The 25,166-nt window shown below is 56.9% G+C and overlaps 1 protein-coding gene across 1 annotated transcript; it reads left to right on the forward strand.

Moving 5' to 3' along the window:
* Nucleotides 1–234: 234 nt before the first annotated feature.
* Nucleotides 235–25,136, forward strand: EMWEY_00034850 (HECT type ubiquitin ligase, putative; the record flags this gene model as incomplete). Its single annotated transcript, XM_013481990.1, has 9 exons — nucleotides 235–1,179; nucleotides 1,503–3,474; nucleotides 3,679–3,956; nucleotides 4,250–15,115; nucleotides 15,321–15,723; nucleotides 16,779–23,184; nucleotides 23,506–24,025; nucleotides 24,259–24,468; nucleotides 24,924–25,136. The coding sequence occupies 9 exons, from the start codon at nucleotides 235–237 to the stop codon at nucleotides 25,134–25,136; spliced, it is 21,813 nt and encodes a 7,270-aa protein (XP_013337444.1).
* Nucleotides 25,137–25,166: the final 30 nt, after the last annotated feature.

The following is a 25,166-nucleotide window of genomic DNA, read 5'->3' on the forward strand; positions in this document are numbered from 1 at the left end:
GCAGTACATCTCTTGAAGCTGCACGAGCTCTTGTACTTAATGGTGGGTGCTGCTGTTCGCCAACTGTGGAGTACGCAGTCGCTTCACCAAGCCCTCCCATTAGCTCAGGCCAATCGTAGCCAGTAACCTCGCCGCAGAGACCTCTCCAATCTTCAGATTCTGCAGAGGAAGAAGAAAAAGGTACGGCAGTGATGAGCACGAACAGAAGGGATGGAGTTCTCTCGCTCACAAGGAATGAACCCGCAAGCGCCAGTCGGAGGGGAAACCCCTCTAAACCCCGTGACATTTTCTGAAGCGGACCAAGGTCCTGTGGACATCGAAAGGGGTCCCTCAGAAGGGGGCCCTCAGGACAACGAACGCACCCTCCACACAACAGCTGACGGACAAACTCTCAGCACTCCAGCACAGCAGGGCTCCTCCCGCGAGCCCCTCGCCAACCTAGGCTCCACGCTGCTGCGCTCCCGCAGCAGCCAGACCTCAGGCGCAACACTAAACCCCCCTCCACAAAGTTCTCTGCAAGGGGGCCCCCAGGGAGAGCTAAGAGGGGCCCCCCAGGAGTCCTTGGGGGCGGGCCTCCTGAGGACACCACAAGGGAACGCAGATATGTCCGGAGATTCGCGTACGTCGGGTTTTTCTTTATATTCTTCATCTGAGTTGCAGAAATACGCAGCTTATGATGCGGATTTGTTCGAAGCTCTGGATAGGTCTCGATGCTGCTGCCGGTGGGGTCCGATTGCAGCATTTGCTGCCAAGCATGCAGCACAGCAGTCTGCACTGACAGCAAAGGGAATTGAAAAGTACCTCCAAAGAAGGGCCCACCTATACAGGGAAACTGACGATCTGCTTCTGTGTCTGGGAGGCCTCATGGACTTCGAAGCAGCAGCTGCTGCTGCTGTTGCTGCTGCTGCTCCTCCTTCTGCTGCAACAGGGGACGCTGCGTCTCCGTCTAGAGGGGGAGAGGAAGAAGAGGAGCATCCACGCCAGCAAGCCACCAGCAGCACCAGCAACAGCAGCAGCAGCAAGGAGCTGCAACGGCGTGCGTTGAAGTGGACAACAAAAAAGCTGCGTTGCATGTGCGACGATTCCCTCGCTGGACAACCAGTCCTCCTTGAAGGCCCGATCTCGCTCAAGTGCTGTCTTCTTCGTGAGGCATTCGGAGCGGTTGTTCGCCAGGGTTTGGTGCGCCTCTCCTACACCCTAGACCGTAAACCCTATAGGCACTCACCTCTCAGTCTCAGACACCAGCGCTGGGTTCTGGGGAAATCAGTTGTGAAACCTTGTACACCAAACCCTAATCTGTAAACCCTAAGGCCTCCAACGTAAACCCTACACAGTAAAGTGTGTATCGTAACCCCTACAACATGGAGGTCCTAAATCGTAAACCCTAAATCATGCATTCTACAGGCGAATCCATACCGCCTAAAATGTACATCCTAGTAAATTCTTGGAACGAAAAGTACCAAAAGCCACTTTCTTGCGTCTGGGTCTGTCGGGTGTCGCAGAGGAACAAACATTTCTTCTGGGAGGCCCCTACGGTAGGACGGGATCCGAAGCCACCCCTCTCAGGAGAGTCCAGCAGCAGCAGAAGCAGCAAGGACAGCACCAGTGAGACGCTTCGTTGGAAACGAAGGGCTGAGGTTTTACAAGATATATTTCATGCTGAGGGAGGCAACAAGGAGCTTCTGCAGCAGCTTTTGCAGCGGGTGCGGGAACTACCAGATCTTGATATGCCCTTTGGAGGGCCCCTCAGTGGGGGCCCCTTAATGGCCGACAGGCCAGAACCTGCAACTACCACATGCTCATTGGAGTCTTCGTCTGCAGCAGAAGCAGCAGAGGCAACGGATCCCACGCAGCAGCAACGCAACCGCCAGCAGCTGCGTGTAAGCGCAGACCCACATGTTGCAGCCGTTGCAGCAATAGGAGCAGCAGAAATCGTGGACTCTTCTGCAGGAGAGGCCATACCAAATGATGCCGCGATTGGCACTGCTGCTGCTGCTCCTCCGAGTGCCGTTGCAAGTGGTACTACGCTTCAAGAGTCTATCATCACAAAGGCAGAAGACAGCAGCGGACCGGAAGGGTTTAGGTGTTCGCGGTCTCTGCTGCGGCTGCTGTTGCATATTGCACAGCAGCACTTGCTTCAGCACCGCATCTGTCTGAGGTCCCCTACTGCAAGGAAATCCGTTTCTGCTGCTGCTGCTTCTTGTGCTACTCCGGGACCCAACCAGGATCCGGACGACGCGTACCCAGCACAGTCAGCTGCACCACCTGCACACAGCAGTTGCAGCAGCAGCAGCAAAAGCTCACTAGGGGGCCCCATGAGCCCTTCAAAACCGCCTAAGCTTCCCCAGTACAACAGAAGAAAACAGACACACGACCGTATATGTCACGCAGCCATTGCAGCACCTGGCACTGATGTCTGCTTAGCTGCAGCACCAGAGGATGCTGCTGAAGCAGGAGGAGCAGCTCCAGCATCCCAAGAAGGCACACAGTCTGCTGAAGCCGCTGCAATACCAGCTGCTCGCGTGGGCCTCCAGGGGCAAAGATGTGACGACGGGCCGATACCTGAAGGTGAGCAGCAGGCAAAGAAAACAGATCCAGGCCCCACACCGGCATCTCCCACACCACCGCAAGCTGCTGCTGCTGCTGCGGTTGCTACTACTGGTGCTGTTGCAGACGATAGCCAGCGAGCTTTATCAACTGCCCAAGATGCATGGGACCTGCCGCACGATGTTGCGGCTGCTTCAGCAGCATCGCAGCCACAGGGGAGGCAGCCGCCGCTTCTCCTAGACGCTGCCACAGTTGGTGCAGCTGCAGCATCAGCAGCATCAGCAAGAGCAGCAGCTAGGGTATCCGTGCCTTGGGGCCCCCATGATCCCCGCCCCATCAGTGAGGGGACAGGAAGGAGCGCCTGCATGGTGCTGCAGCGCATTGCTGTGCGGCTGTTGTTTGCTGTTGCCCTGTGCAGCAGCAGATACACCGCACCTGTGCATGAGCTGCAACGGTTCGTTGCTGCTGTTGCTGCTGCTGTCAAGCCCTGTCTAGCAGCTATAAGGGAAGTCGGTGAGCGCATGCGCTCGCCACAACGCCATCAACAGCCGGTGCAGCAGCAGGAGCAGCAACAGGAGCAGCAACAGGAGCAGCATGGGCAGCACGGGTGCTGCACGGGTGTACCTAACGTAGAAGGAACTCTGTTAGACTACGTTGTTGTGCCTCTCTGTTATGGCCTGGCGGTTGTATCTGCCTGCCCCCTTCTCGGGAAGCTGCAGCAGAATGCTGCAGCAGAACTTTATGGGATACTTCTGGATGCTGATGCTGCAGTATACGCACACCCTCTGCTGCGGCAGCTAGCTGAAGCACTCAGCTCTGAAAACAGCTGCAAGCAGTTTCAAGAAACTCCGCACCCCGCGCACCAGCAACGGCAGCAACCGCAACAGCAACAGCAACAGCTGCAACAGCAGCAAATATGTCAGCCTGGTGGGGCATCCATTGCTACTCATGTTGCCTTGCCCCTGTTACTTTGACCTCTGCGCACAAGATGCTGCTTCGAAGTTATTCGCTGGTTCTGCTGCTGCTGTGACTGCTGCTGCGGAAGCTGGATGGAGCCTGATGCTGATCCTGCTGTTGCTACTGCTGCTGCTGCTGCTATTTCTGCGCGTGCTGTTGTTGCGGTTGCTGCAGGATTTGACCCCCATCCACCTTTGCACCCGCTGCTGCGAGTTGTCGAGACTCCTCATCCTTATTCGCGGCAGCATGCTGCATGGACGGAGGAGGCAGCAGCAGCGTGGGCCAGCAGCAGAGGTGTACGACTAACGCAGCAGCAGCAGGATCAGCAGCAGCAGCAGCAGCAGCAGCAGCACTTCTTTTATGCATATCAAGCGTGCTTACCTGCTGCTTCACACATCATTCTCCTGTTCGACCCCAAGTGCGAAACAGAGGGCCCTCATGATTCTCTTTGGGTAAGGACCCCTAACAAGGAGACACTGCCATAATAAATGGTTGTCTCTGTGTCTCTTGTGTCTCTTAAAGTGTCTTCTTTTTTCTTGTGTTGCCCTAACCTTCTCTCCTACTCTTGAACGTCTCTGTGGGCAGCATTAACAGGAACAACGGTGGCGGCCGCGGCCAGCGCTGCTCCTCCTGCTGAGGTTGCTGCTGCTGTGCGGGGATGCACCTGCACTACGCTGCTGTCAATTTCCCTTAGGAGACAGGAGACTGTGTGCCTTCAACAAAGCCATTTGTTTCTTATCTGCAGGTGTTTCGAGGTCGTTGGTCTTGTGCCCCCTCTGAAATACCTCCGGAGTGTCTCCTTGCTGGTCCCTTCAGCGGCAGCAGCACAGACGAGGCAGGGGGCCCCTTCGGGGGACCATTTGGGGGCTCCGCCTCTCCTGGGGGCGCCCCCTTTCCTCAGCAACCTCTCGTTATCGAGGCACACACCATCTCCTTTGTTTTCACTGTTGCGGATAAACCCCCTCCCTCTTTTGCCTCCAGCTGCAGACCCAAGGGGCCCCTATGGGGCTTCAAGGTATACTGTGTGGGGCAGCAGTGGTCCCTGCCGCTGGCAGCAGCAGAAGCAGCAGAAGCTGCTGCTGCCGTGGCAGCAGCACAAGAACAAACCTGCAGGGGACGGACACTACTAGCAACCCATCAACAAGAAAAGGAGGTCTCATCGCACCGGGAGGCATCTCAAGCTGACAACAGCAGCAGCAGTAGCAGCAGCAGCAGCAGCATCGGCGTCATTGGTAGTGTTGGGGACCCTTTGTGTGTCTCTTCGTATGGACGGGTACTTAAGGAAAACGGCCTGCATGTGTTAGTGGAGTTTGTATTTGCGTGCAGTGCTGCTGTTGCTGCAGCAACCGCAGCGTTGTTGAGGGGTTCTGCTGCTGCTGCTCATGAGCAGCAGCTAGGAGGGGCCCTCAGCTCTCTCCTATTTGCAGGGGGATACAGGAGGGAGAGACGCCCCTGTGTCCGTCGGCTGCTGTCGCGCTGCAACGAGCAACACCAACGGACGTCTTTTATCCTCCCTTTGCTGCAGCCATGGAAAGGAGACAGGCACAGGCAGCAGCGGCGGGAGATGGGCCCCTCCCCGTTTACAGACACCGACACAATCGGCAGTACCCGTCGCAGTCGCGATCTCCTCTACGACAGCAACCGGCTGCAGAGGCTGCAGCATCGGCGGCAGGTGCAACACAAGCACAACAATACACAACAACGCGCAGCAGGCGACTGTTCCCCCCACCATTCAGGATGTCCCTCTGAGGGGCCTGCTGGAGGGCCCCGTAGGGGCCCCTCAGGGGGCCCTGCGGACGCCTACTTGGAGGATGCTGCAACTCCAGCGTTTGGCCTCGCCCATCCAGGGAGCAGCAACAAGCTACCCGAAGCGGCTCAGGAGGGGACCTTCGAGGGGACCTTACAAACGCAGGGGACCCCCTGGTGCCCGTCGAAGGAAGCGCTTTATGGAGGAGAAGCACAGCAAATTTCTGCTGCTGGAACATTATCCCAAAATGGTAGTAGTCGAGGAGGTCTAGCAGCAGCATATGCAGGTGAAGCAGCTGCTGCTGCTGGTGCGGGAGGAGAAGACTGCTGCTGCAGGCAAGAGCTGCTGTCGCATGCACTGGTGCTGGGGGGGCCCTGGGAGCCCGAGCTTCAGCACCTGAGGGCCCACCCTGAGGGCATTTTGTACAGCGTGTGGGTCGGAAGTCCTTTAGGGAGGCCCCTTGTCATGGTACTGGAGGCTGCAGCAGCTATCTTCAGCAGGAGGGGCCCTCCTCCTTCCCTTGGTACAAGCAGCAGGCCCTTTGCACCAGGGGCCCTCGTTAGCGATACTGTAGGGGGTCTCAGTCTGCAGCGAGCTATCAAGGCCTACTGCTGTTGCTTGCTGCACCACCTGCACATGCACAAGCTGCTGTTATCGTTGCTGTGGGCTCTTCTGAAGCGAACACCCGAACTCGTAGACACAGCAGCAGCAGCCGCTACTGCAACACACAACAACAGCAGCAGCAGAAATAGCAACAGCATGAGCAGGCTGGATGCACTTGTGAAGGTGCAAGCCTCGTGGCTTGCTGAGCAGGAGCACTTTGCTGCTCTCGTGTTCGTCTGGGCGGGGGGCCGCACGCTAAGGCAGTGGGCAGTAGGGGAGAGACAGCGGGCGGTGCTGGCAGCGGAAGTCAAGAGGCGAGACCTTGCTGCTGCTGCTGCTGCGACGCCCAGTGAGCTGGCGAGTGGGGGAAAACAGAGACACCACCAGGTGCTGCAGCAGTTGCTGCACCAACAGACCCTCTCCTGCTACTCTTTCTGGGCTGCAGTCCTCTTAAGCAAGGCAGCGCTCTTAATGCGGCTTAAACCATATTCTATAAGACAACGAAAAAAGGAAGAGGGGCTCCTTCCTTACAGTCTGGTACCGGCAGGGCTTCAGCCTCTGCGAACAGCAGCAGCAGCAACAACAACGGCAGCACACGCCTTTCGAGGGGGGTTGCACCTTCCTAGCCGCATGCTGCAAGAGGGTCTCTGTAGCAGCAGCAGCAGCAAATGCAGCTGCAACGGCGACATACCCATCCCTCTCAGCAGCAGCTTCACCCAGCTCAGCAGTCACTGCAGCAGTGACAGTCTCACGCTGCATGCCTCAGAGGCAGACCATCTTCCTGCTGCTGCTACTGCTGGTGCCTCTGCTGCTGCTGCCTCTGCTTGTCCTACTCGACGCAATTCCCTCTCGTCCACGCCTGCCTCAGCGCTGCACTCCGCAATTGCAACCCCAGCAGCGGCGGCAGCAGCTAGAGCAGCAGCAGCAGAAGCTGCTCCTGCGGGGACTGTCAGGCAGGATTCAGATACAGAGGAGACAGAAGAAGAGTACAATCATCACACTCTTGCTAAAGTCCTCGCGTCCCTCACTGCCTTTAATGGCAGGGGGATTCTCATGCCTCTAGGGCCAAGAAACGCTATCCCCAGCACCAAACTTGCAGCAGCAGCAGCTGCTGCAGCTGCAGCTGCTGCTCTAGGAACTGCCTCACCGACGAAAAGGACTATTGCTGCCTGGAAACACATGCAAAGATGCAGGGCAGCAACTCGGTTGCACCAGCAGCAGATGCAACAGCAGGAGGAGGAGGCTGCAGCCAGAAGCGTCTCCCATGGTATTGCTGCAGTGTTTTTTGCTGCTCCTCCTGCGCTGCCACCAACAGCAGCACGGGGCCTTGCTGCTGCGGTGAGGGCTGTGCAAGCAGCAGCAGCAGCATCAGCTGCTGCTGCTGTAGCCTGCAGCACGGACAGACAGCCGGACGCGCACCAGCAGAAGCAGTTAACGTCCCTAATCGCTGCTGCTGCTGCGTCAGCTGCAGCTGCGGTTCGTTCTGCATGCACTGCAGCAGCAAGTGCAGCAACGGCAGCGGCAGGGCCCACAGCTGTTGCTGACTCTCCTGGAGCTGATACTGCAGCAGCTGCTGCTGCTGCCCCGGTGGGAATACTCGATACTTCCCTCGTTGGAGGACCACTGCAGCAGCTGCTGCTGGTTCAGTGCATCGGCAGAGCAGCAGCAGAAGCAACAAAAGAGATGGTGAAGGAAGTGACAGCCGCTTCTGGTGCCACTGCTGCTGCTGCTGCCTCTGCTGCACCAGCACTCTCCCTGCAGCGACCACGCGGAGCAGCCTCTCACGTAAACTCGGCAGCACCGAGAATGTCAGAAGCAGCCGCAGCAGGAGGATCAACAGCACCAGCAGTAGCAGACTCTGAGGATAGTGGTACCAAGCAGTCGATTCATGATGTGTTTGTTGCTGCCACAGAACAAGCTGCTGCTGCTGCAGCTGCTGCTAAGGAAGCGGAAGACGAGGCAGCAGCATGTGCTGCTTCTCCTGCAGGACCCCAAGATGATTTGAGCTGTTTGGCTTACGTGCTGCGGCAAAGGAGGCTGCGGGCGGAGGGGATGCTGCAGGGTTTGGATTTGCTGCAGCATGCGCTGCTGTCTCTGCAGGGACCCCTGCCGCTGCGTCTGCTGCTGCTGGTGCTGCGGTCAATGGGCAGAGAGCAGCCCCTCGGTGTGCCCGTCCCCTTCTGGGGTCCCCAGGCGGACAGCTGCACGCACGACGGCATGCAGCTGGATCCTGCACAGGCCTTACGGTGGCGGGGCTGCAGCAACAGCAGCAGCAACAGGAGCAGCAGCAGTGAGCCGTGCTTGCCTCTTTACCCTCTCTTCAGACCTTATGAATTCTCCGTAGCTGTAAGAGATACCCCAGAGGGAGAAGAACAGAGACAGCAGGGAGACCTCTTCTCTTCTGTAAGGGGTTGTGGGGTACAGCTGGAGAGACAGCTCCAGCTGTTCTACTGTCGGGCCGTTGCTGTGGCAGTGCTTCTAGCAGACACCCAAAAGCAGCAGCAGCAACAGCAACAGCAACAACAGCAGCTGCAGCAAGAGCTGCCGCTGCCGCCGCAACAGCATGCCACATATGTGCCGTACAAAAGCCACAAATCGCCCTCACAGCGAGAGTCAAGTTTAAGCTTTGAACGTGCTGCTGGTGCTTCCGCTGGTGCTTCTGCTGGTGCTTCTGCTGCTGCTTCTTCCCTTGTCGTTGATGCTGCTGCTTCTTTATATACGTCAGAGCAGCGTTCGCTGCAGCACTGCTTGACCGTATGCTACACTGCCATGTCTGTTATGGGCTTTGTCCCCTTGGTTGAAGGAGAGACGCTGGCGTTGCAGCAAGTTGGTTTGCTTGACGCAGCATTTGCTGGTGCTCTCCCAACACAACAGCCGCAACAACAGCAGAAGCAACAGCAGCAACCTGTCTTGGCTCCTCCACCCTACAGCCGGTTGCTGCTACTGCTCATTATATGCCTCAGGGCTGCAGAAGCAGGGCAACAGCCTCGGGTGGCTGCCCTCCGGTGCTGTGCCGATTTGTTGTTAATTGCAGCTCTGCAAACAGCAGCAGCAAGACTTGCTCCTCACCCGCAACTGCAACCGCACCAGCAACCACCTGCTGTCAAGGAAGTGGCATTTTTCCTTTCCTGGGAATCAACCGCTCATCTGCTTGCCGTTCTTCTGATTCTTCTCCTCTCGAAGACGTTCACATCAGACTCGGGGGCCCTTCAGCAGCAGCACCGAATAGCAACAACAGCAGCAGGAGCAGCAATACCGGCAACAGCACCCACATCGAGAACAGTAACAGCCACAGACGCAGCAGAAGCAGAAGGGTCTGCAGGTACGACTCCTGCTGCCTTTTCCGCAGCAGCGTATGACTACTGGCCTCCCTTCACAAGGGCACAGCCAGCGTATACACCGATTGGCTGCTGCAGCCGCAGCAGCAGCTTGGACTGCGTCTCGTGGGGCCCCACAACTTGCTGCCTCCAGTCAGTTCTGTCATCAGATGCACTTAGTGCTGCAGTGGCTTTGCTGCTGGCGGCGGGCAGCCCCAGACTGCAGCGGCAGGCAGTCATGCTGCTGCAGCTGCTGCTGCCGCTCAGCAGCCAGCAGCAAGCAGCAACATTTTTGTTGCCAGCCCTGAAGGCCCTTGCTGAGGGCCCCTCTCTCTCCCCTGGGGCCCTCCGAGATGTTTTGCTGAACGCTGTTGCTGTTGCTGCTAATCGCCGAGGCTGCTACTTTTTCAGTCCCACAACAGCAATGCATCAGCAGCTGCAGCAGCAGCGCCAGTTGGAGCAGCAGCTGCACTTCATGCTGCTTCACCACAAACAACCGGGGGCCTCCTTGACTTCCGCATCTGCATCGTGGAGCCCCATCTCCGTTGCTTCATCGTCATCAAGGCCTCTGGCAGCCATAGCAGTAGCAGCTGCAGAAACAGCAGAGGACGAGGTGGGCCGCGGCAGCGGCCTTGCCTCTTGTGTGCCCTCCCTGGGGTTGTCTCCCCAAAGGTGCAGCGGAGACGACGACAGCAGCAGCAGCAGTACCAGCAGTAGGACCACCAGCAACAGCGCAGCACAACTTGTAGAGAGCCTCCTTGCAGCTATTGGTTGTGGTGTGGCGGTGTGCAACCCCGATGTGATCGCCACTGCAACAATGCAGCAGCTCAGTGCAGAAGCAGCAGCACCAGCAGCAAGATACTCACAACCAGCGCAAGATAGCAGCAGCAGCATCAGCAGCAGTTCGTTGCGGCTGCTAGTATCTCCTATGGCCTTTCCTCTGGGGGAGTGTTCATCAGGGCTTTCGCAGCTGTCTCGACACTGGGAGGAGCACCTACTGCATCAGTTGGCTCACCGCAACGACGCGTTGTACAGTCTTAGCAGTAGTAGCAGCAGCAGCGACAGCACCAGCATCCCCGCTTCCCTGCTCGCTCACACCCGCACAGCTAGACAGCAGGGGGCACTGTCTCTAGACCTGAGGGGACTCCTGCTGCAGCTGCTGCGATGCTGTCAGTGGGGGGCCCCCATTAGGCAGCGCCTGCTGCAGGCCATATCCTTCAGCAGCAAACTGCTGGAGGAAGGGTCTCACGTGTTGCTGCAGCGAGCAACAGACCACGCGAAGCAAAGACTGCATGTGCTACTGCAGCAGCAGCAACAACAGCATGACCTGCAGCAGTACCTCCAGCCAACACACGTGCAACCTACGCAGCAGCAAGAGAAGGCGCTGCTGCAAAGGGAGCAGACAACGCAGAAGCAAAACAAGCTGAAAAGACAGCTGGAGACCCCGCACCAGGAGCATCAGCAACACGATCTTCGAACAACACTGGAGGACTTCTCGGAGCCAGTCGAACACAGTTCACTCTACGTCCCGCAGCAACAACAGCAGCAACAGCAGTGGCGGCAGCAGCAGCAACAAGAGCAGCAGCAAGCCCATCATAATCATCACCATCACCAGCACAATCACTACCACCACCACGTGCAACACCCCCCCCTCCATCTAGACCCTTGCAGGTGCCTAGTTGATGCAAGCACCGCAGCGGGGAATGCAGTGGCAGCAGCAGCAGCAGCAGCGGGCGAAGAAGCAGCAGCATGCATGGTTGGGGAGGGGGCCTCCATATGGGGCCTGGCGGTCTGTGAGGCGCTTGGGGCCCTTGCAGTGCTTGGGGGCTCTCCCGAGTTCTTAAGGGTCGGGAGTTCCTTAAAATCAGACAGCAGCAACAACAGCGAGCTGCTGCAGCAGCAGCTGCTCCTGCAGCACCAGAGCAGCAGAGTCGCGATGCTGTCGAGGTACGAAGGACTCGCCGTGCTGCAGGTCGACGAAGGAGACAGACCCGCGCTGCAACTTAATCACGTTACTGCAGCAACAGCAGCTAACATTTGCGAAACAGACGGACAGGCTATTGCAGACTTGCTGCTCAGGGGATCAGAACAGCAGCAAAAGCAGCAGCAGCAGCAGGAGCAACTGCAGCAGCAGGACGCAAGCGAACCGAGGAGGCACGTTAGGGATCCGAGCAAAACGGGGCGGACAGCAACGTCAGCTGCAACAGCAAGAGGAGGATCGGCATCGGCAGCAGCAGCAACAGCAACGGCAGCAGATGGAAACACTGCAGTGTCAGTGCAGATAACAGAGACAGAAGCGCTGCTGAAAGAAATCGTGCGACTGACGCTAGCAGCAGAACAGGGACTTCTTGAAGAGTCTCCCAATTCGTGTGCTGCTGCTAGCTGCAGCAAAGCAAAGCCAACAACAACAACAACAACAACAACAACTGCAGCACAAGAAACAGCAGCCGATCGGGTGGCTTGGCTGCCTGCTGGGCGCGTGGCTTCACTGCTGTTGCTGCAGCTACGGACTATGGCTCTGTCTGCTGTAAGCGAGCTGTTGCAGAGTCAGCGAGTCGCTGCTTCGCTGCTGCAACAGCAGCAGCTGCTTCAGTCCTTGTTGGTCGTCTGCCTCCGCCCCATCTCTGTACCCTACTTAGAGGGACTAGAAGAGCTTCGTGGGCTCTCGTTGCGGCTGCGGCAGCTGCTACGTGACAGGCTACATGGCTCTTTGGCTATAGAGAACCGTTTGTTGCTGCGGGAGGCAGCAGCAGACTTGCTGCAGCACTCGCCGTTTGCAGGTCTCCCGTTGCTGCTGCCAACTGCGTGGGAGCGACGCACAGCTCAAGGGCTTGTCTGCCCCCCAGAGGACTGGACTGTGCTGCTGCAACCCCAAGAAGAGCCGCACCAGCTGCAGCCACAGGAGCAACAAGAGCACCAGCAGCAACGACAGCAGCCGCAACAGCAGCGGCAGCAAGGTGAGACATGCCCAGAGAACAGCCAATTGCCAGCGGTAACTCCTTTCAACACAGGAGATACGGACGAGGCACTGTGCGACAAGCAGCAACAGCATGAGCAACAGCAGCAGCATCATCAGCAGCAAGAAGATGATTTGCTGCTGCTACCTGAAGCTCCTGTGACCTGCAGCGCCGGAGGGCAAAGTCTGTCTGATACTCTCTTTTATGCCGGAGCAGCAAAACAGCCAGTTGATACTGCAGCAGCAGCAGCAACTGCTGCCAAGGAAGCGGCAGCTGCTGCGGACGACGAAGCAGAGGCAGCAGAAAAGGAAGCGCAAGCTGCTTCAACGCAGTGCAGTCAGCTGGCGAGTGCTGCGCAGGCCAACAGGGCCATTCCCACATCTTTACCTGTCTACTACTTCGAGGTGTACATAGAAAAGGATATAGAGCAGCAGCAGCAGCAGCAGCAGGAGCTGGAGAAAAGGCAGCACTGCAGCACATGTGGAACGTTGTGCGAGACAACAGGAAGGCGAGAGGCAGCAGCGTCTTTGGAGTATGCGTTTGCACGCACTCCGAAGCAACAGCAGCATACTGGGTGTTCTGATGCCTGCTGTATCTGCAGCAGCAACTGTAGCAGCAGCACCAGCGAGGAATACGGCAATAGCGGTAGCACTGGGTACCCTCTGGTAGCTGTGGGTCTGCACGTAGACGGATGCGTTCTTAAGACGGGCGACAGCAGCATCAGCAGCGGTTATCTTTACTGCAGCAGCGGGTTGCTACTGCACGGTGCTTCTGCAGCAACAGCAGTAGCAGGTTATGCTGCTCCATATGGCAGGGGAGACACAGTAGGGGTTTTACTTAACAGCAGACAACGCTGCATCTCCTTTACTAAGAACGGCTCCCTCCTTAGAGTTTTGCCGTGGAGCAGCAGCAGCAGCAGCAAAAGTAATTCCAACAAATGCAGCAGCAGCCCAAACAACAATAACGGCAGCAGCAGCAGCAGGCACGCCTTCACCGCCTTCGGAGAGGTGCGAGGGTGCTTCCGTCCAGCTGTATGGGCTGCACGTTGCAGTAATGGGGGGCCCCTCTGCCTAAGAGCCAACTTCGGGAGGGGGCCATTTCTGTACCCTTTTGCCTCCTCCATAGACTCTGCAGACATGCAGCAGCTGTTTGTTGATATGGGTCTGCCGCTGACTTCTCTGCAGCTGCCTGCGCCACTGCTGGTGTCTGCGACAAGCAGCAGTAGCAGCAGCAGCAGCAACAGTGACAGCAATGGTGAGTCTGCAGCTGCAGCAGCGGTTGTTGCAGCATCCGCGTCTAACGCCACTGCAGCAGAAACCCCAGGGCCCCAGGAGACAGGCACTGCGAGGGTCTCCGTGGGTGTTTCCTCCGGTGTCCCATCTGGTGTCTCTGTTGTAGGGGGAGGGGGACGGCAGGGGCCCCTTGGGGCCCTTAGCGAGGAGGCTCTGCAGCGGCGTGCTGCAGCAGAGACACTACGAGATATGATGGGTAGCGGACTCTTTCCTCTAGGTCTTTGTGTCTCCGCCTTAAGACTTCAAGGAGACGATCTACAAGCAGCAGCAGAATGGCTCCTTACTAGTGGTGTCTCCGAGCTTGAGGCTATGCAGTTGCGCTTCTTAGAGGAAGCAGACCTGCCAGAGGAAACACAGCAGCAGCAGGAGCAGCAACAGCAACAGCAACAGCACGAAGAACTTCAACAAGATGCAGCAATCGCAGAAAGGGCCGAAGATGCATTGGACAGCAACGACAGCAACGACGATAGCAACAGCCCTAACAATGGCAACAGATCGAACAGCAGCAACACCAACAACAGCAGCAGTAGCAGCAGTGCAGAAGGAGAGGAGGCCTCTGCAAGTACAGATGAATCCGCCGGCGCCTCAATCTACTCAATGATGCAGCAAGCCAGTGAGCAGGTGGCCCCAGAATTTCAAAGAGACGAAACCCTCAGCAACAGCAGCAACAGCAGCAGCAGTTGCAGCTGCTGCAACAGCAGTAACTTGTCTGACGAGATTGCTGCAGCAGTTCTGAGGAGCACCAAGTGGTACGACGACCTGTTATCAGCAGCTGTCCGGCACCCCGGGGGTGGCGTGTCTTCGGCTACTGCTGCTGCTACTGCTGCTGCTGCTGCTGCTGCATGCGGGCGGGGTTGGCGGTGTCAGCTACAAGCAATGGATGGCGCTGGAGAGCTGCAGCTGTTGGGGCCTAAGGAGTTAAGGCTAGGCCTCCTGGTGCGCGTACACCCCGCAGCAGCATCGCTTGTTCACGGGGTCATCGTCATTCCCGAAGCAGCAGCAGACCCAGCAGCAGCAACAGCAGCAACAGCAGCAACAGCAGCAACAGCAGCAACAGCAGCAACAGCAACACCAGCAACAGATAATACTAGGCCCTTCGTTGCAGTAGAGAGTGTGTGTCCCCAAAGCACCTGCAGCAGCAGCACCACCAACAGCAGCAGCATCAACATGTATGAGTCAACAGCTCGTCGTGCCGTACGGGAGTTGATCCTGTCAGCGTCGGTGTCCGCTGTTAAGAGCAGTAGCAACAGCAGCATCAGCAGGGGATTGGTAACAACTCCAATTATTGAAGGACTCGTGGCCACGGCAACAGGAGATGTGATGCTGCTGGAGGGCCTCGCAGGACGTTGTGGCTTTATCTGGCAGATTGACGGCTTGGAGGAACTGCGGTTAGCAGCAGGAGACAAAACTGGCAACGGCAGGGGCAGCAGCAGCTTAACTGGGTTTCCAACTGTGGTACTAGAGGTAGAAGATGAGGAAACCGGGGTTCGGAGGCTCTTCAGGCTTCCTCAGACAGTCCTTTGTAGGGCGGGGCCCCCATGGGGGCCCTTGCATGGGTTAGAGGCCCTTCTTGAGGGCCTCAGCGAGTTGACACCCCAGGCTGCAAAAGGGTACTCCGGTGCAGCTGGGGGACCCTCGATCCGTTTGCTGCTCTCCCTGCTGGAGAAGCTTGAAGGAGCAGTTGCCGGCCTCCAGGTCTGCCATAAGTGTCTTGTGTAGCCGCGGCTGTGATTATGAGGGTTTAGAGTTTAGGGTTTGCTGGGTGTCGAGGGGGAAGGAGTGAGGCTGTGGGGATTGGCTATGGGGAGCTGTATAGGCATCTGCTGCTGCAGCAGCAGCACCTTCTGCTCCTGCAACAGGCTGTTATTTCACGTGTCCTCCTTCTTGCCTGTTATTTCAGGTGCGTCAGGCTCTGAGGAGAATGCTGGAAGCATTTCAAGGGGACCCTGGGGGCCCCTTGGGGAGCCCCCTGCGGGGCCCCCTTGAGCGCCCTGCTGGAGGGGTTGAGGAACTGGGAGGCCTTACTTCCTTCTTGCAGCTGCTGCAGCTCAGCTACAGCGAGTTGGGGCCCCCATGTTTTGCTGGTGGTGGGGCCCACAGGACAGCAACGCTGATATCGAGTTGTTTTGCTGTGTGGCAGCAAAGCAAAAACATAGCAGCAGCAGCACCTCATCTTCCTCAGCTGCAACATCCCTCCTTCATGTCCTTCTTCCTCTCTCCTCGGCTGGGGGCCCCCACAGTGCTTCCTATACCTACCAACAGCGGCGCTGGGGTTTTGTTGGAGGCCCGTGGGGGCCTCGGGGGTCCCCCGTCTGCCCCGTTCACAATATCTCCTCTGCTGCAACAGCTGCCATGCAGGAGCCTGCAGCAAATGCTTCGTCTGCTGCAGCTTCTTGCTCGAGCACTGGTGTTTGGGGGCCCCCACAGCGACTTGATAGACCAACTGGGGCCCCTGGTGCTGCAGCAGCTAAAGACAGCCTTTAACCATCGGCTGCCTGTACACTGCATAGAGTCAAAACATCCCTTTGGGCAACACCAAGAGGGGGCCTCTGCTGTCTCCTTTCTCCCCTGCCGCAGGCTGCTGCTTCTGCTAGACCCAAGAACAGACTTAGGGGGATCGGAGCAAGGATGCAGCCTTACCCTAGCAGCAGACGAAAATGAAGAGACAATCTGTGTTGCAGTCAAACACTCAGGTAGCAGCAGCAAAACAAACCTTTAATAAATGAACATAAACCACCCACATGTGGGGGTCTGCAGATGATAATTTAGGCCTGCTGCTGCTGTTGCTACTGCTATAACTATGTCAGTTGTTGCTGCTGCTGCTGCTGTACCTAAGCACAGCTGCTCCTACCCGCCTGCTGTGCAGGGGCGGCAGCGGTTGTGGATGGGTTTCGCAATCTGTCTGCACTGTTGCTGGAAAGCACGTGACAGCAGCATCTGTTGCTGTTGTTGCTTTCGTTGTTGTTGTTGTTGCTGCTGCACGAATCGGAAGGTCTTTCGTCTGCATGTCTGCAGATGGCCCCACAGGCTGCCGACTGGAAGTGCTTGACTGCGGGCGGGTGTACATACACTTCACGGGCAGCAGCCCCCGCTGGGGTTTCCGTTTGCTGCTGACGCCTCTGCTGCAGCGGTTAACAGATACCCAAGCTCTTAGAGGTTGCAACCTCCATCTTGCTGCTGAGCTCTCTCTGCTGCTTGCTGCATGCACCCCGAAGCATAAACACGCCGGCAAGTGCAACCATGTGGACAAAGCCCAAGCACTAAACTCTTAACACTATGAGGCACCGTCAGCGTATCAACGGCGTCATTGTCTAGGGTTTACGATTTGGGGTCTAGGGTTTGGATGTGTGTGCTGCAGCTGTATTATCTCCGATCGTCGACTTCCTGCTGCAGCAGATGTCCTCTATGGCGGACCGGCCTGCTGCAGTCTCGCTGCTCCGGCAAATGTTTCACATGCTGCAGCCTCTTTCTTACTCCCCTTCAGCAACTCTACGTACTGCTCAGGAGCAGCGGCTGTTGCAGCTGCAGCTACAGCAGCTACAGCAGCAGCAGCAGCAGCACATGGGGACTGTTGAGATACCTGAGACGTTCGCCTGCTGCTGTGCCGGAGGCTGCGGAATTTCTCTCCACTGCAGCAGTAGCATATCGCACCATCTGCTGCAGCTGCGCGCAGAAGCTGCTGCTGCATTCGGATGTCTGTATAGCAGGCTAGAGGCTGTAACGAACAGCGGTTTTGCTGGCAGCACGAAACTGCTGTCAGGCATGGGGGTTCTTGCTGCTGCAGCACAAGCAGAAGCTACGGGAGAGGAGACAACAGCAAGGGCCCGTCTGTCTCCTGAGGTCCGCACTGCAGCAGACACACACAGAGAGATAAGCAGAGACAGACTGCGAGCAACAGCAGATGTACTGCTGCTGTGCAACGAACACCAACTAGAGCCCCTTATCCGCTGTCTCTGTGGCCTTGCAACTCCTTCTGAAGCAAAAGACAATACCCACATCCACACGCACAAAGATAAACACCAGCAGCAGCTGCAGCTGCATCGCGGAGTAGCAGCAAGCGGCCGTCAACCGACTCAATGTCACACGCCAGCCCATAGAGAGTGCCCTGAGCGGGCGGCTGCTTCACCTTCGCAACGAGCAGAAGCAGTAGGAGCAACAGCATCAGGAGCAGTACCAGCAACAGGAGCAGCAGCTGCAGCAGCCAAGCAGCCTCCGGCTGAAGCAGCAAACACAGATGGGACAGTTGTGCTGCTGCAAGGGAACGACAGCCAGGAGAGAATTCCCCCAAAGGCACCCACACCTCAGGGTGGGTTGCAGCATCAGCAGCAGCAGCAACAGCAACAACAGCAGCACGGGCAGCTTCGCCAAGGAAGCTCAAATCTACTATCAGCCCTCAGTCTAAGTTGTAAGTATCGACAACAAAAATCATTCTTCTTGCTGCCATTCGCTGTAGACGGTTGCCCTGCTGTTGTTTCCCAACGGCCGTGGCCTGAGCAGCAGCAGTATCAGCAGCAGCTGCAGCAGCTGCAATGGGAGCACCTACAACAACAGAATCGTGAGCATGCAAGCCAGCAACAAGAGCACCAGCAGATGCTATCCACCCAGCAGCAGCAACAGCAACAAAATCAGCAAAATCAGCAGCAGCAGCGTGAACAGCATTCGCTTGGCTCCGTGCCCCATGTTTCTTCTGAAGGTTTTCACCCATGTCCTGCTCCACTGCAGCAGCAGGAGCAGCAGCAACAACAAGAGGAGCAGCAGCGTCGTCTCCCCGTTGGCAGTGCCCAAGTGTCTCTTCAGTACCTGACAGAATTTCTGCGCTTGCGACTGCGGCTGCTAAAAGCAACTGTGGGGCCCCACGATATAACCTGCCACCTTCAGGGTCTCCTCTTCTCCCTAGGTGAGGTGTCTCTACAGCTGCCCCCCGAGAGGCAGCTCTGGCTACCGTTGCTGCAGCTCTGCGGACTTGCTGCCGCTGCTCACAATGCACCAGCAACAACAACCAAGGCTGCTATTCTTGCTGCAACAAATGCTTCTGTAGACAGCACAACGCAACAGCAGCAACAGAAGCAGCAGCAAGAACCCCAGCACCAGCACTTATTGGATCTGATAAGTCGTCTTTTGCCTGTGCAGCATCAGTTGTATTATTCTGCGTTGGCAACCAAAGGCATAGGGTACGACTCCGACTCAGCTGCAGCATCAATAGCAGCAGCAGCAGCAGGAGCAGTCCCTCCTGTATCTGCTGCAGTACGAGAGGCACTACTAAAGGAGACACTTCGTGTATGGTATGCTGCTCATAGAGCAGCAACAGGAGATGAAGTCTTTCGTGATTATGTTGAATGGCCCCCTGGTGCTGCTGTCTTCTTAGCTGCATTTCCTCCTCCTGCGTTTACTCGTTGTCTTCTTACTGCACACTTCTTAAAGATATTTGCCTTACAAAGGGATGCATCTCTGGAGCATCACAGGGCAACATTAGCAGCAGCTGCTGCTAGTGGTGGTAGTGGTGGTATGGGTACTGGTTCTGCTGCAGCAGCAGTTACCCAGACACAGCTGCTGCAACTGGGTGAAGAACGAGCAGGAGATGATGCAGAACCAGTTGCAATGGATGACGCAGCAACAGCATTGGTCACAGCAGCGCATGCACCCTCGACAGCAGCTGCAGCAAGGAGACAAATACTCACACCGCAGCAGACACTGGCTCCTCTCTATCGTTTGCTTTCAATTGTTCCTCTTGCGCCATCACAGGATGCTGCTTGTGCTGCTGAAGCCGCTGCAGGCATTTGTCTCCGCTTCCCTCCTGCAGGAAGGGGAACAGCAACAGCAACCGCGACAACGACAGCAAAAGCAACAGAAGCAAGAGAAGCAGCAGGCATCGACCCCGACGGATCTGGCGGGGAGACAGCGCAACTAGAGTGCACTGGCGAGAGCAGAAGCGCCTCCAGCCAAGGAAACAGCAGCTGCAGCACCAGCAGCACCAGCAGAGATGCTGCTGCTCAGATTCTTCAGTCTCACTTTGCTGGTGTTCAAGAGGTGCTGCTCCGCTGCGTTGCGGAGACAGCAGTGAAGCAGCACCATTGGCCCGTCTTCCCTGGTGTCGTTCCTGTGGGCGAGTGGCGCGCAACACCTTCTTCGAGCAGCAGCCGCATCTGCTGCAGCAGCAGCAGCAGCAGAAGCAGCAGCCAGAGCAGCACCATGGAGGAACCAGAAAATGAAGCAGAGAGGGCCCTCGCTGCATGCAGAGAAGATTTTCCTGAGCCCGTCGTGTCGGTTGCTCTTGACGCAAGACCCCCCTGTACCTTCTCCTTTTGGTTGTATGACGATGAAGAAGAACCACGCATGCTGCCGCCGCAGCAGCAACAACAGCAGCAGCAACAACAGCAACAGCAGGAGCAGCAGCCGATCGGTATGGCTTCCCCACTGGACACCCCACAAAACCCAAGGAGCAGCAATTTCAACAGACGAGCCCCCGGGCTTTCTTCTGCTGCTGCGGTTGCTGCGGTGCAGCCAGTGCCACCTCCATCCGGAGCTGCCAACAACGCCACAGGCAGCAGCAGCAGCAGCAGCACAGGCAGAAGCAGCACAGGCAGCAGCAGCAGCAGCAGTGCGAGAACAGCGAGCTTAGGTAGCGCCCCCGAAACAGCAGTCCTTCGCTGGAGGCCCATGAGGCAGCGATCAGAGCTGGCGGTGACGGAGGCCCAGAGTCCTGCAGCAACACTAAGTCGAAGCCCTCAGCTGCAGCAGCAGCAGCAACAGCAGCAGCAGGTGCCACGGCAACCAAGCTGGCACAGCTCCGGAGACCTCACCGGCAGACAGGCAGCAGGAGGCCCCTCTCGGGCCGACCTTGCATACTCTGCGTCCCCTGCGCAGCATCCTGGGGATTTTCCTCCCCTGTCAAGCCCATGGAGGCAAGACGAAGCAGCACATGCAGCAGGGGCAGCAACAGGAGCAGCATCAGGAGAAACAGCAGGAGCAGCAGCTGCTGCTGCTGCTGCTCCTGCAGGAGCAGCAACAACCGCAGCTGGAACAGCTCCTTCCGTCGCACCGCAGCAGGACACGATACATCGCCCCCGCCCAGCAGCGGGAACAGACGATCCCAGAACCCCGCACAGGGACAGGGAAGGCCCTCGTCAACAACATATACAGCGAAACTGGCATTCTGTGCAGCAGCCACAGCAGCAGCAGCATCAGCAACAGGAGCAGGCGATCGTCGGGGAGGACCCGGTCCTTACAAATTCGGGGGAAGTGTGGCAACGACTTGCCCCAGATCCCATAGCGCTTTTGGAGATGGAAATGCAGCGGCAGCAGCAATTGAACCTTCAGCAGCAGCAGCACCGGCAGCAGCAGAATATGGAAGGGGAGCAGCAGCAAAACCTCGCGATACTGCAGTACCACCAAACCCTGGAGATGCAACACCAGCAGCAGATGGAGACACGGCAGCTGCGGCAACGGGTAGGCCACCAAGGCGTGCAGCAGACAGACATGCAGCAGCAGCAAGAGGGGCAGCAGCAACGACAGCAGCAGCCACAACTAGCGTTCATGCAGCGGCAGCAACTTGATGTGCCGCAGGAAAGTCAGCTGGGCCAGCAGCAGGAGCAGCAGCAGCAGCAGGATTATCACCAGCAGAGCCCGGCAGAGTTACACATTCAGCAGCATCATCATCAGCATCAGCAGCAGCGTCAGCAACAGCAGCAACAGCATCACCAGCAGCAGCAGGGCCAGGTAGCGTCTGCGTCTTCTCCCGGTGACCTCGAAGGAGGGGGGTTCAGCCGCCCCAGCATGCGTCGGTACCCTCCTTGGACAGCAGCAGCAGACAGCGACTCTCGAGGGGGGGGGCCTCCCCCGTCAAGGGTACCCCTAGAGGGAGGGCCGCGTGCATCACTACCAGGATACCGCCACCCAGCAGTAAGGAGAGGAGGAGGTCTTACTCGCATCTCTTTGTTACAAGGAAGTCTTTTCCCTCAGCCACAGTACAGACAGCTGCTGCAAAGAAGAGGAGATGTTGCTGCATCACCTCCTCCCTTCGGGCCCAGCAGCAGCGACAGCCCACAGCAGCAGCAGCAACAACAACAACCCCAACAAAACCACAACAACAACAACAACCAGCACCAGCACCAGCAGCAGCAACAGCATGAGGAAGCAGGGGGTGTCTTGGGTGCAGCAGAGCGGTACGTCGCTTCCCGTCTGCGACGGATGGCATTAGCTGAGGCTGCAGCGGATGTGCCAGCTGCCGCATGCAGTTGCAACAACACCAGCAGCAGCAACTATGAAAGTACCAGCAGCAGCAATGACATCAGCAGCAGCAGCAACAGCGAGGGTTGCGGGTGTATAAAGAATGGCGGGGGTCGTGTTTGGAGACTTGTATGGCTACGAGGTTGTGTAAGCGAGACATTGTCTGTGTGGCTGTCTCCTGATAACCAAGTGTATGCGCAGCTACGGGTACCTCTACAGACAACAACATATATAGATTACCAAGCTGTTGCTGCTGCTGTCAGCAGCAGCCGACCTCTTCAGCCTCGGCGATGGACGCACATCAGTGTCTGTGTGGGGGCCCCCCTAGAGAAGGGCCTCCGATTAGGGGTACGACTTTATATGGACGGTATAGAAGTTGGTACTGCTGCTGTCAGCAGCAGATGCTGCCTCTGTCAGGGGCCCCTCCCCTTCTGGGTAGCTCCGTTGCCTCTGCCGCTAAGACTTGAAGAGGTGCTCAAGCCCCCTCCCCATCCAGCCCAGCAACAGCAACAGCAACAACGGATGCAGCTCAACCCCCGCTGTAGGGCACACTCTATGAAAGGATTCATGGGGGACTTAAGGGTTTACTCTTCTTGTCTTAGCCAGAGAGAAATCCTTAAGATAGTTGAGGAGACAGATCAAGCTTACGGTAAGGAACGTATAGCCCAGCTGCTGCACTGCATGCACCAGCATGACAGGTCCGACTGTAACTGCAGCATCGGCAGCCGCAACGCTGAAGGCTCCAGCTGCAACGATACGAGCCTCCCAACTACCGAACGGAACCCTGACCAGCGCAGCGCAGCGGCAGTGCCGACTCAGCAGCAGCAGCAGCAGCTACAGAATACGCGGAGACGTCAAGAAGATGAGCTGCTGTTGTTGCGTCTTTGCCACGATGAAGAGCTGCTGCAGCTGTGGAGGATCCATAGACACTGGAGGTATTGGGAAGACACAAGAAGGTCCCTGCCTGCTGACCCCAGCACAATCCTGTGGCGGTACTCAGGTATACGGACACCCCTTCACCAGCAGCAGCTGCAGAACCCCCACCAGCAACAGCAACAGCAGCAGGAGCAGCAGCAGCAGGAGCAACAGCAGCAGCAATGCAAGGGGAAGTGGGAACTGGTGTTGCAGCACGTCGAGTTGCTGCTAAGTGAAGAGGTGTTGGGTGGAGTTCTGTCCGTCTTAGAAGAGGGTGGCCAGGCAGTGCAGCAGCAAGGAGAAGCAGGAGCAGCAGGAACAGCCGCAGCACCAGCAGCAGGTGGCAGCGGCAGTGGCGCCTCTGCAGACGGACGAGTCGACATTGACAGCGTCCACCACTTTAGAACTCTGCTGCAGCAGCAGGACTTTGGATCGCAGCAGCAGCAGCAGCAAGTGTCAGCGCTGCGGCGGCGGCTAGCAGCAGACTCAAGCCTGTGGGGTCTTGCTGAGGTGTCTCTGCAGATCTGCAGATCTTTAACACAACTCCTTGTTTCTATTGGCCCTTGTCTTGAGCTCTTCTCTCCTCGGCCTTCTTCCTTCTCCCTCACCCTTCAAAACTTCAGGTCCAGTTCCCTCCTGCTGCTGCTACAGTCCCTGCTGCCGCTGGTGTTGCTGCTGGCGTTGCTGCTGGTGGTAGTTTTTCAGGGGGTGTCGATGCCGCAGCAGCGGCCGCTCTCAGCTATTCGACTGCTGCTGCTGCATCTGCATCTGCTGCTTCTGCTGCTGGCGAGGGCACGACACGACGCGCTGTACTCCTGCTAGCAAACGCAACGCCTGCGCGTTGTCTGGCAGTTTTGATATGGGTGGAAATATTGGGTTATATTTCTTGTTTAGGATTTAGGGTTTATGTGGTTTAGGGTTTAGGGTTTAGGGTTTGTGTGCAGACACCTAATGCCGGCTAGCCTGAAGCACTGGCTGGTGAATCTTTGTCTCTCTTTGTCTGAAGACCCTCGGGCTGACGGCCGTCTCCGTGTTGCTATTAACAGGGCCCGAGCCTTAAGAGCTGGGGAGAGAGCAGCAGCAGCAGCACCTGCTGCTGCCGCTTCTGCTGCTGGTGCTTCTTCTGAGGCGGGACTTCTTGCAGCAGCAACAACTACCGCTGCCACGTCAACATCCGCAGCAAGGGCGCCTGCTGCTGCTGCCTCATCTACCAGCACCAGCAGCAGCAACGGTCTAAAAGATGTAACGATGCAGCTAGCAGCACAACTTGAAGGTGTATCTCCTTGGCTGCTGCGGCGCAGCAACCGCGTATGGTTTGTTTCTTATGAAGGGGAAGGAGGGATTGATGCAGGGGGCCTCTATAGAGATCTCTTCTCTCATGTTGCTGCTGAGCTGCAGACACAAGGCAGCAGCAACGCTTTGCTGCTGCCGTCAGCAAATAGCAGAGGATTCGGACAAGATCAGGTTAGCCATCCTTCTTCCCTCCTGCTGCTGCTGCTCTTGCTGCTGCTGCTGCTGCTGCTTGTGACCAATCGTTAAGAATCAATAAGCAATATCACCTATCCTGTTGCTGTTGTTGCTGTTTCCTTTTCGGCTTCCCCAGTTGTTGTGTCTGTTCCCTGCCTTTCTGCAGCGTTTTGCGTCCAACGGTGTGTGCTGCTGTTGCTTTTGCTGCTGCTGTTGCTGCTGCTGTACAGGACATGTGGCAGTTGAACCCCAACGCTCTATCTGCTACTCGTCTTGGAGCGTATAGAGTCTTAGGTCGCTTAATGGGTGTTGTGCTGCGGGGTCGGCTAAGCTTAGCATTAAATTTGTCTCCTCTTGTATGGAGACCCCTTGTAGGGTTGTCGCCTTTACCACAAGATCTAGAGGCAACAGATCTTCTTGCTGTTCAGCTACTTAAAAAGGTAAATACAGTAATATTATCATCTCCTCCTCCTCCTGTTGCTGCTTCTTCCGCTGCTTCTACTGGTCCTGCTGCTGCTGCTAATCCATGCGGTGGTTGTGGGATGGTGCTACTACTCTTACTCCTGTTAAGCCTGGTTCAAACTACTACTCGAGACTCTGCAGCAACAACAACAGCAGCAGCAGCAGCACAAGGAATGAGGCACAGAGACAATACAGCAGCAGTACAAGCATATAAAGGGAAAACACCTGCATCCTTCCCTCATCTATGTTGCAAGCTGTCTTCTGTAGCACGAGCAGCACCAGCTGCTGCTGCTGCTGTTCCTGGTACCACCTCTGTTACTCATGCGGTCACTGTTGCTACGCATATTACTATTGCGGCTCTCTCTATGGCAGGTAGTGCTACTGCTACTTATACTGTTGCTGCTGCTGCTGCTGTTGTTGGTGCTGCGTGCAGGTGCTGTCGTTGGAGTCTGAGGGTATTGATGCTGCTTCTTTTGCTGCTTCCTTCCCTTTAAGTTGGTGTACAACATCAGCAACCGGAGAAGTTTTATCTTTAAGGGAAGGAGGGGAAAGCGAAAATGTTTCGTGGGGCGATCGTGCGGTCTACGTACAACAGGCAATGGCTCTTAGACTTGCAGAAGGACAACTACAGGTGAGGAAAGCATAACGAATATATATATATATATATATATATATA

Source organism: Eimeria maxima, genomic scaffold (genome assembly GCF_000499605.1).
Source record: "Eimeria maxima Weybridge genomic scaffold, Emw_scaff481, whole genome shotgun sequence".
NCBI classification, from domain to species: Eukaryota; Apicomplexa; class Conoidasida; order Eucoccidiorida; family Eimeriidae; genus Eimeria; species Eimeria maxima.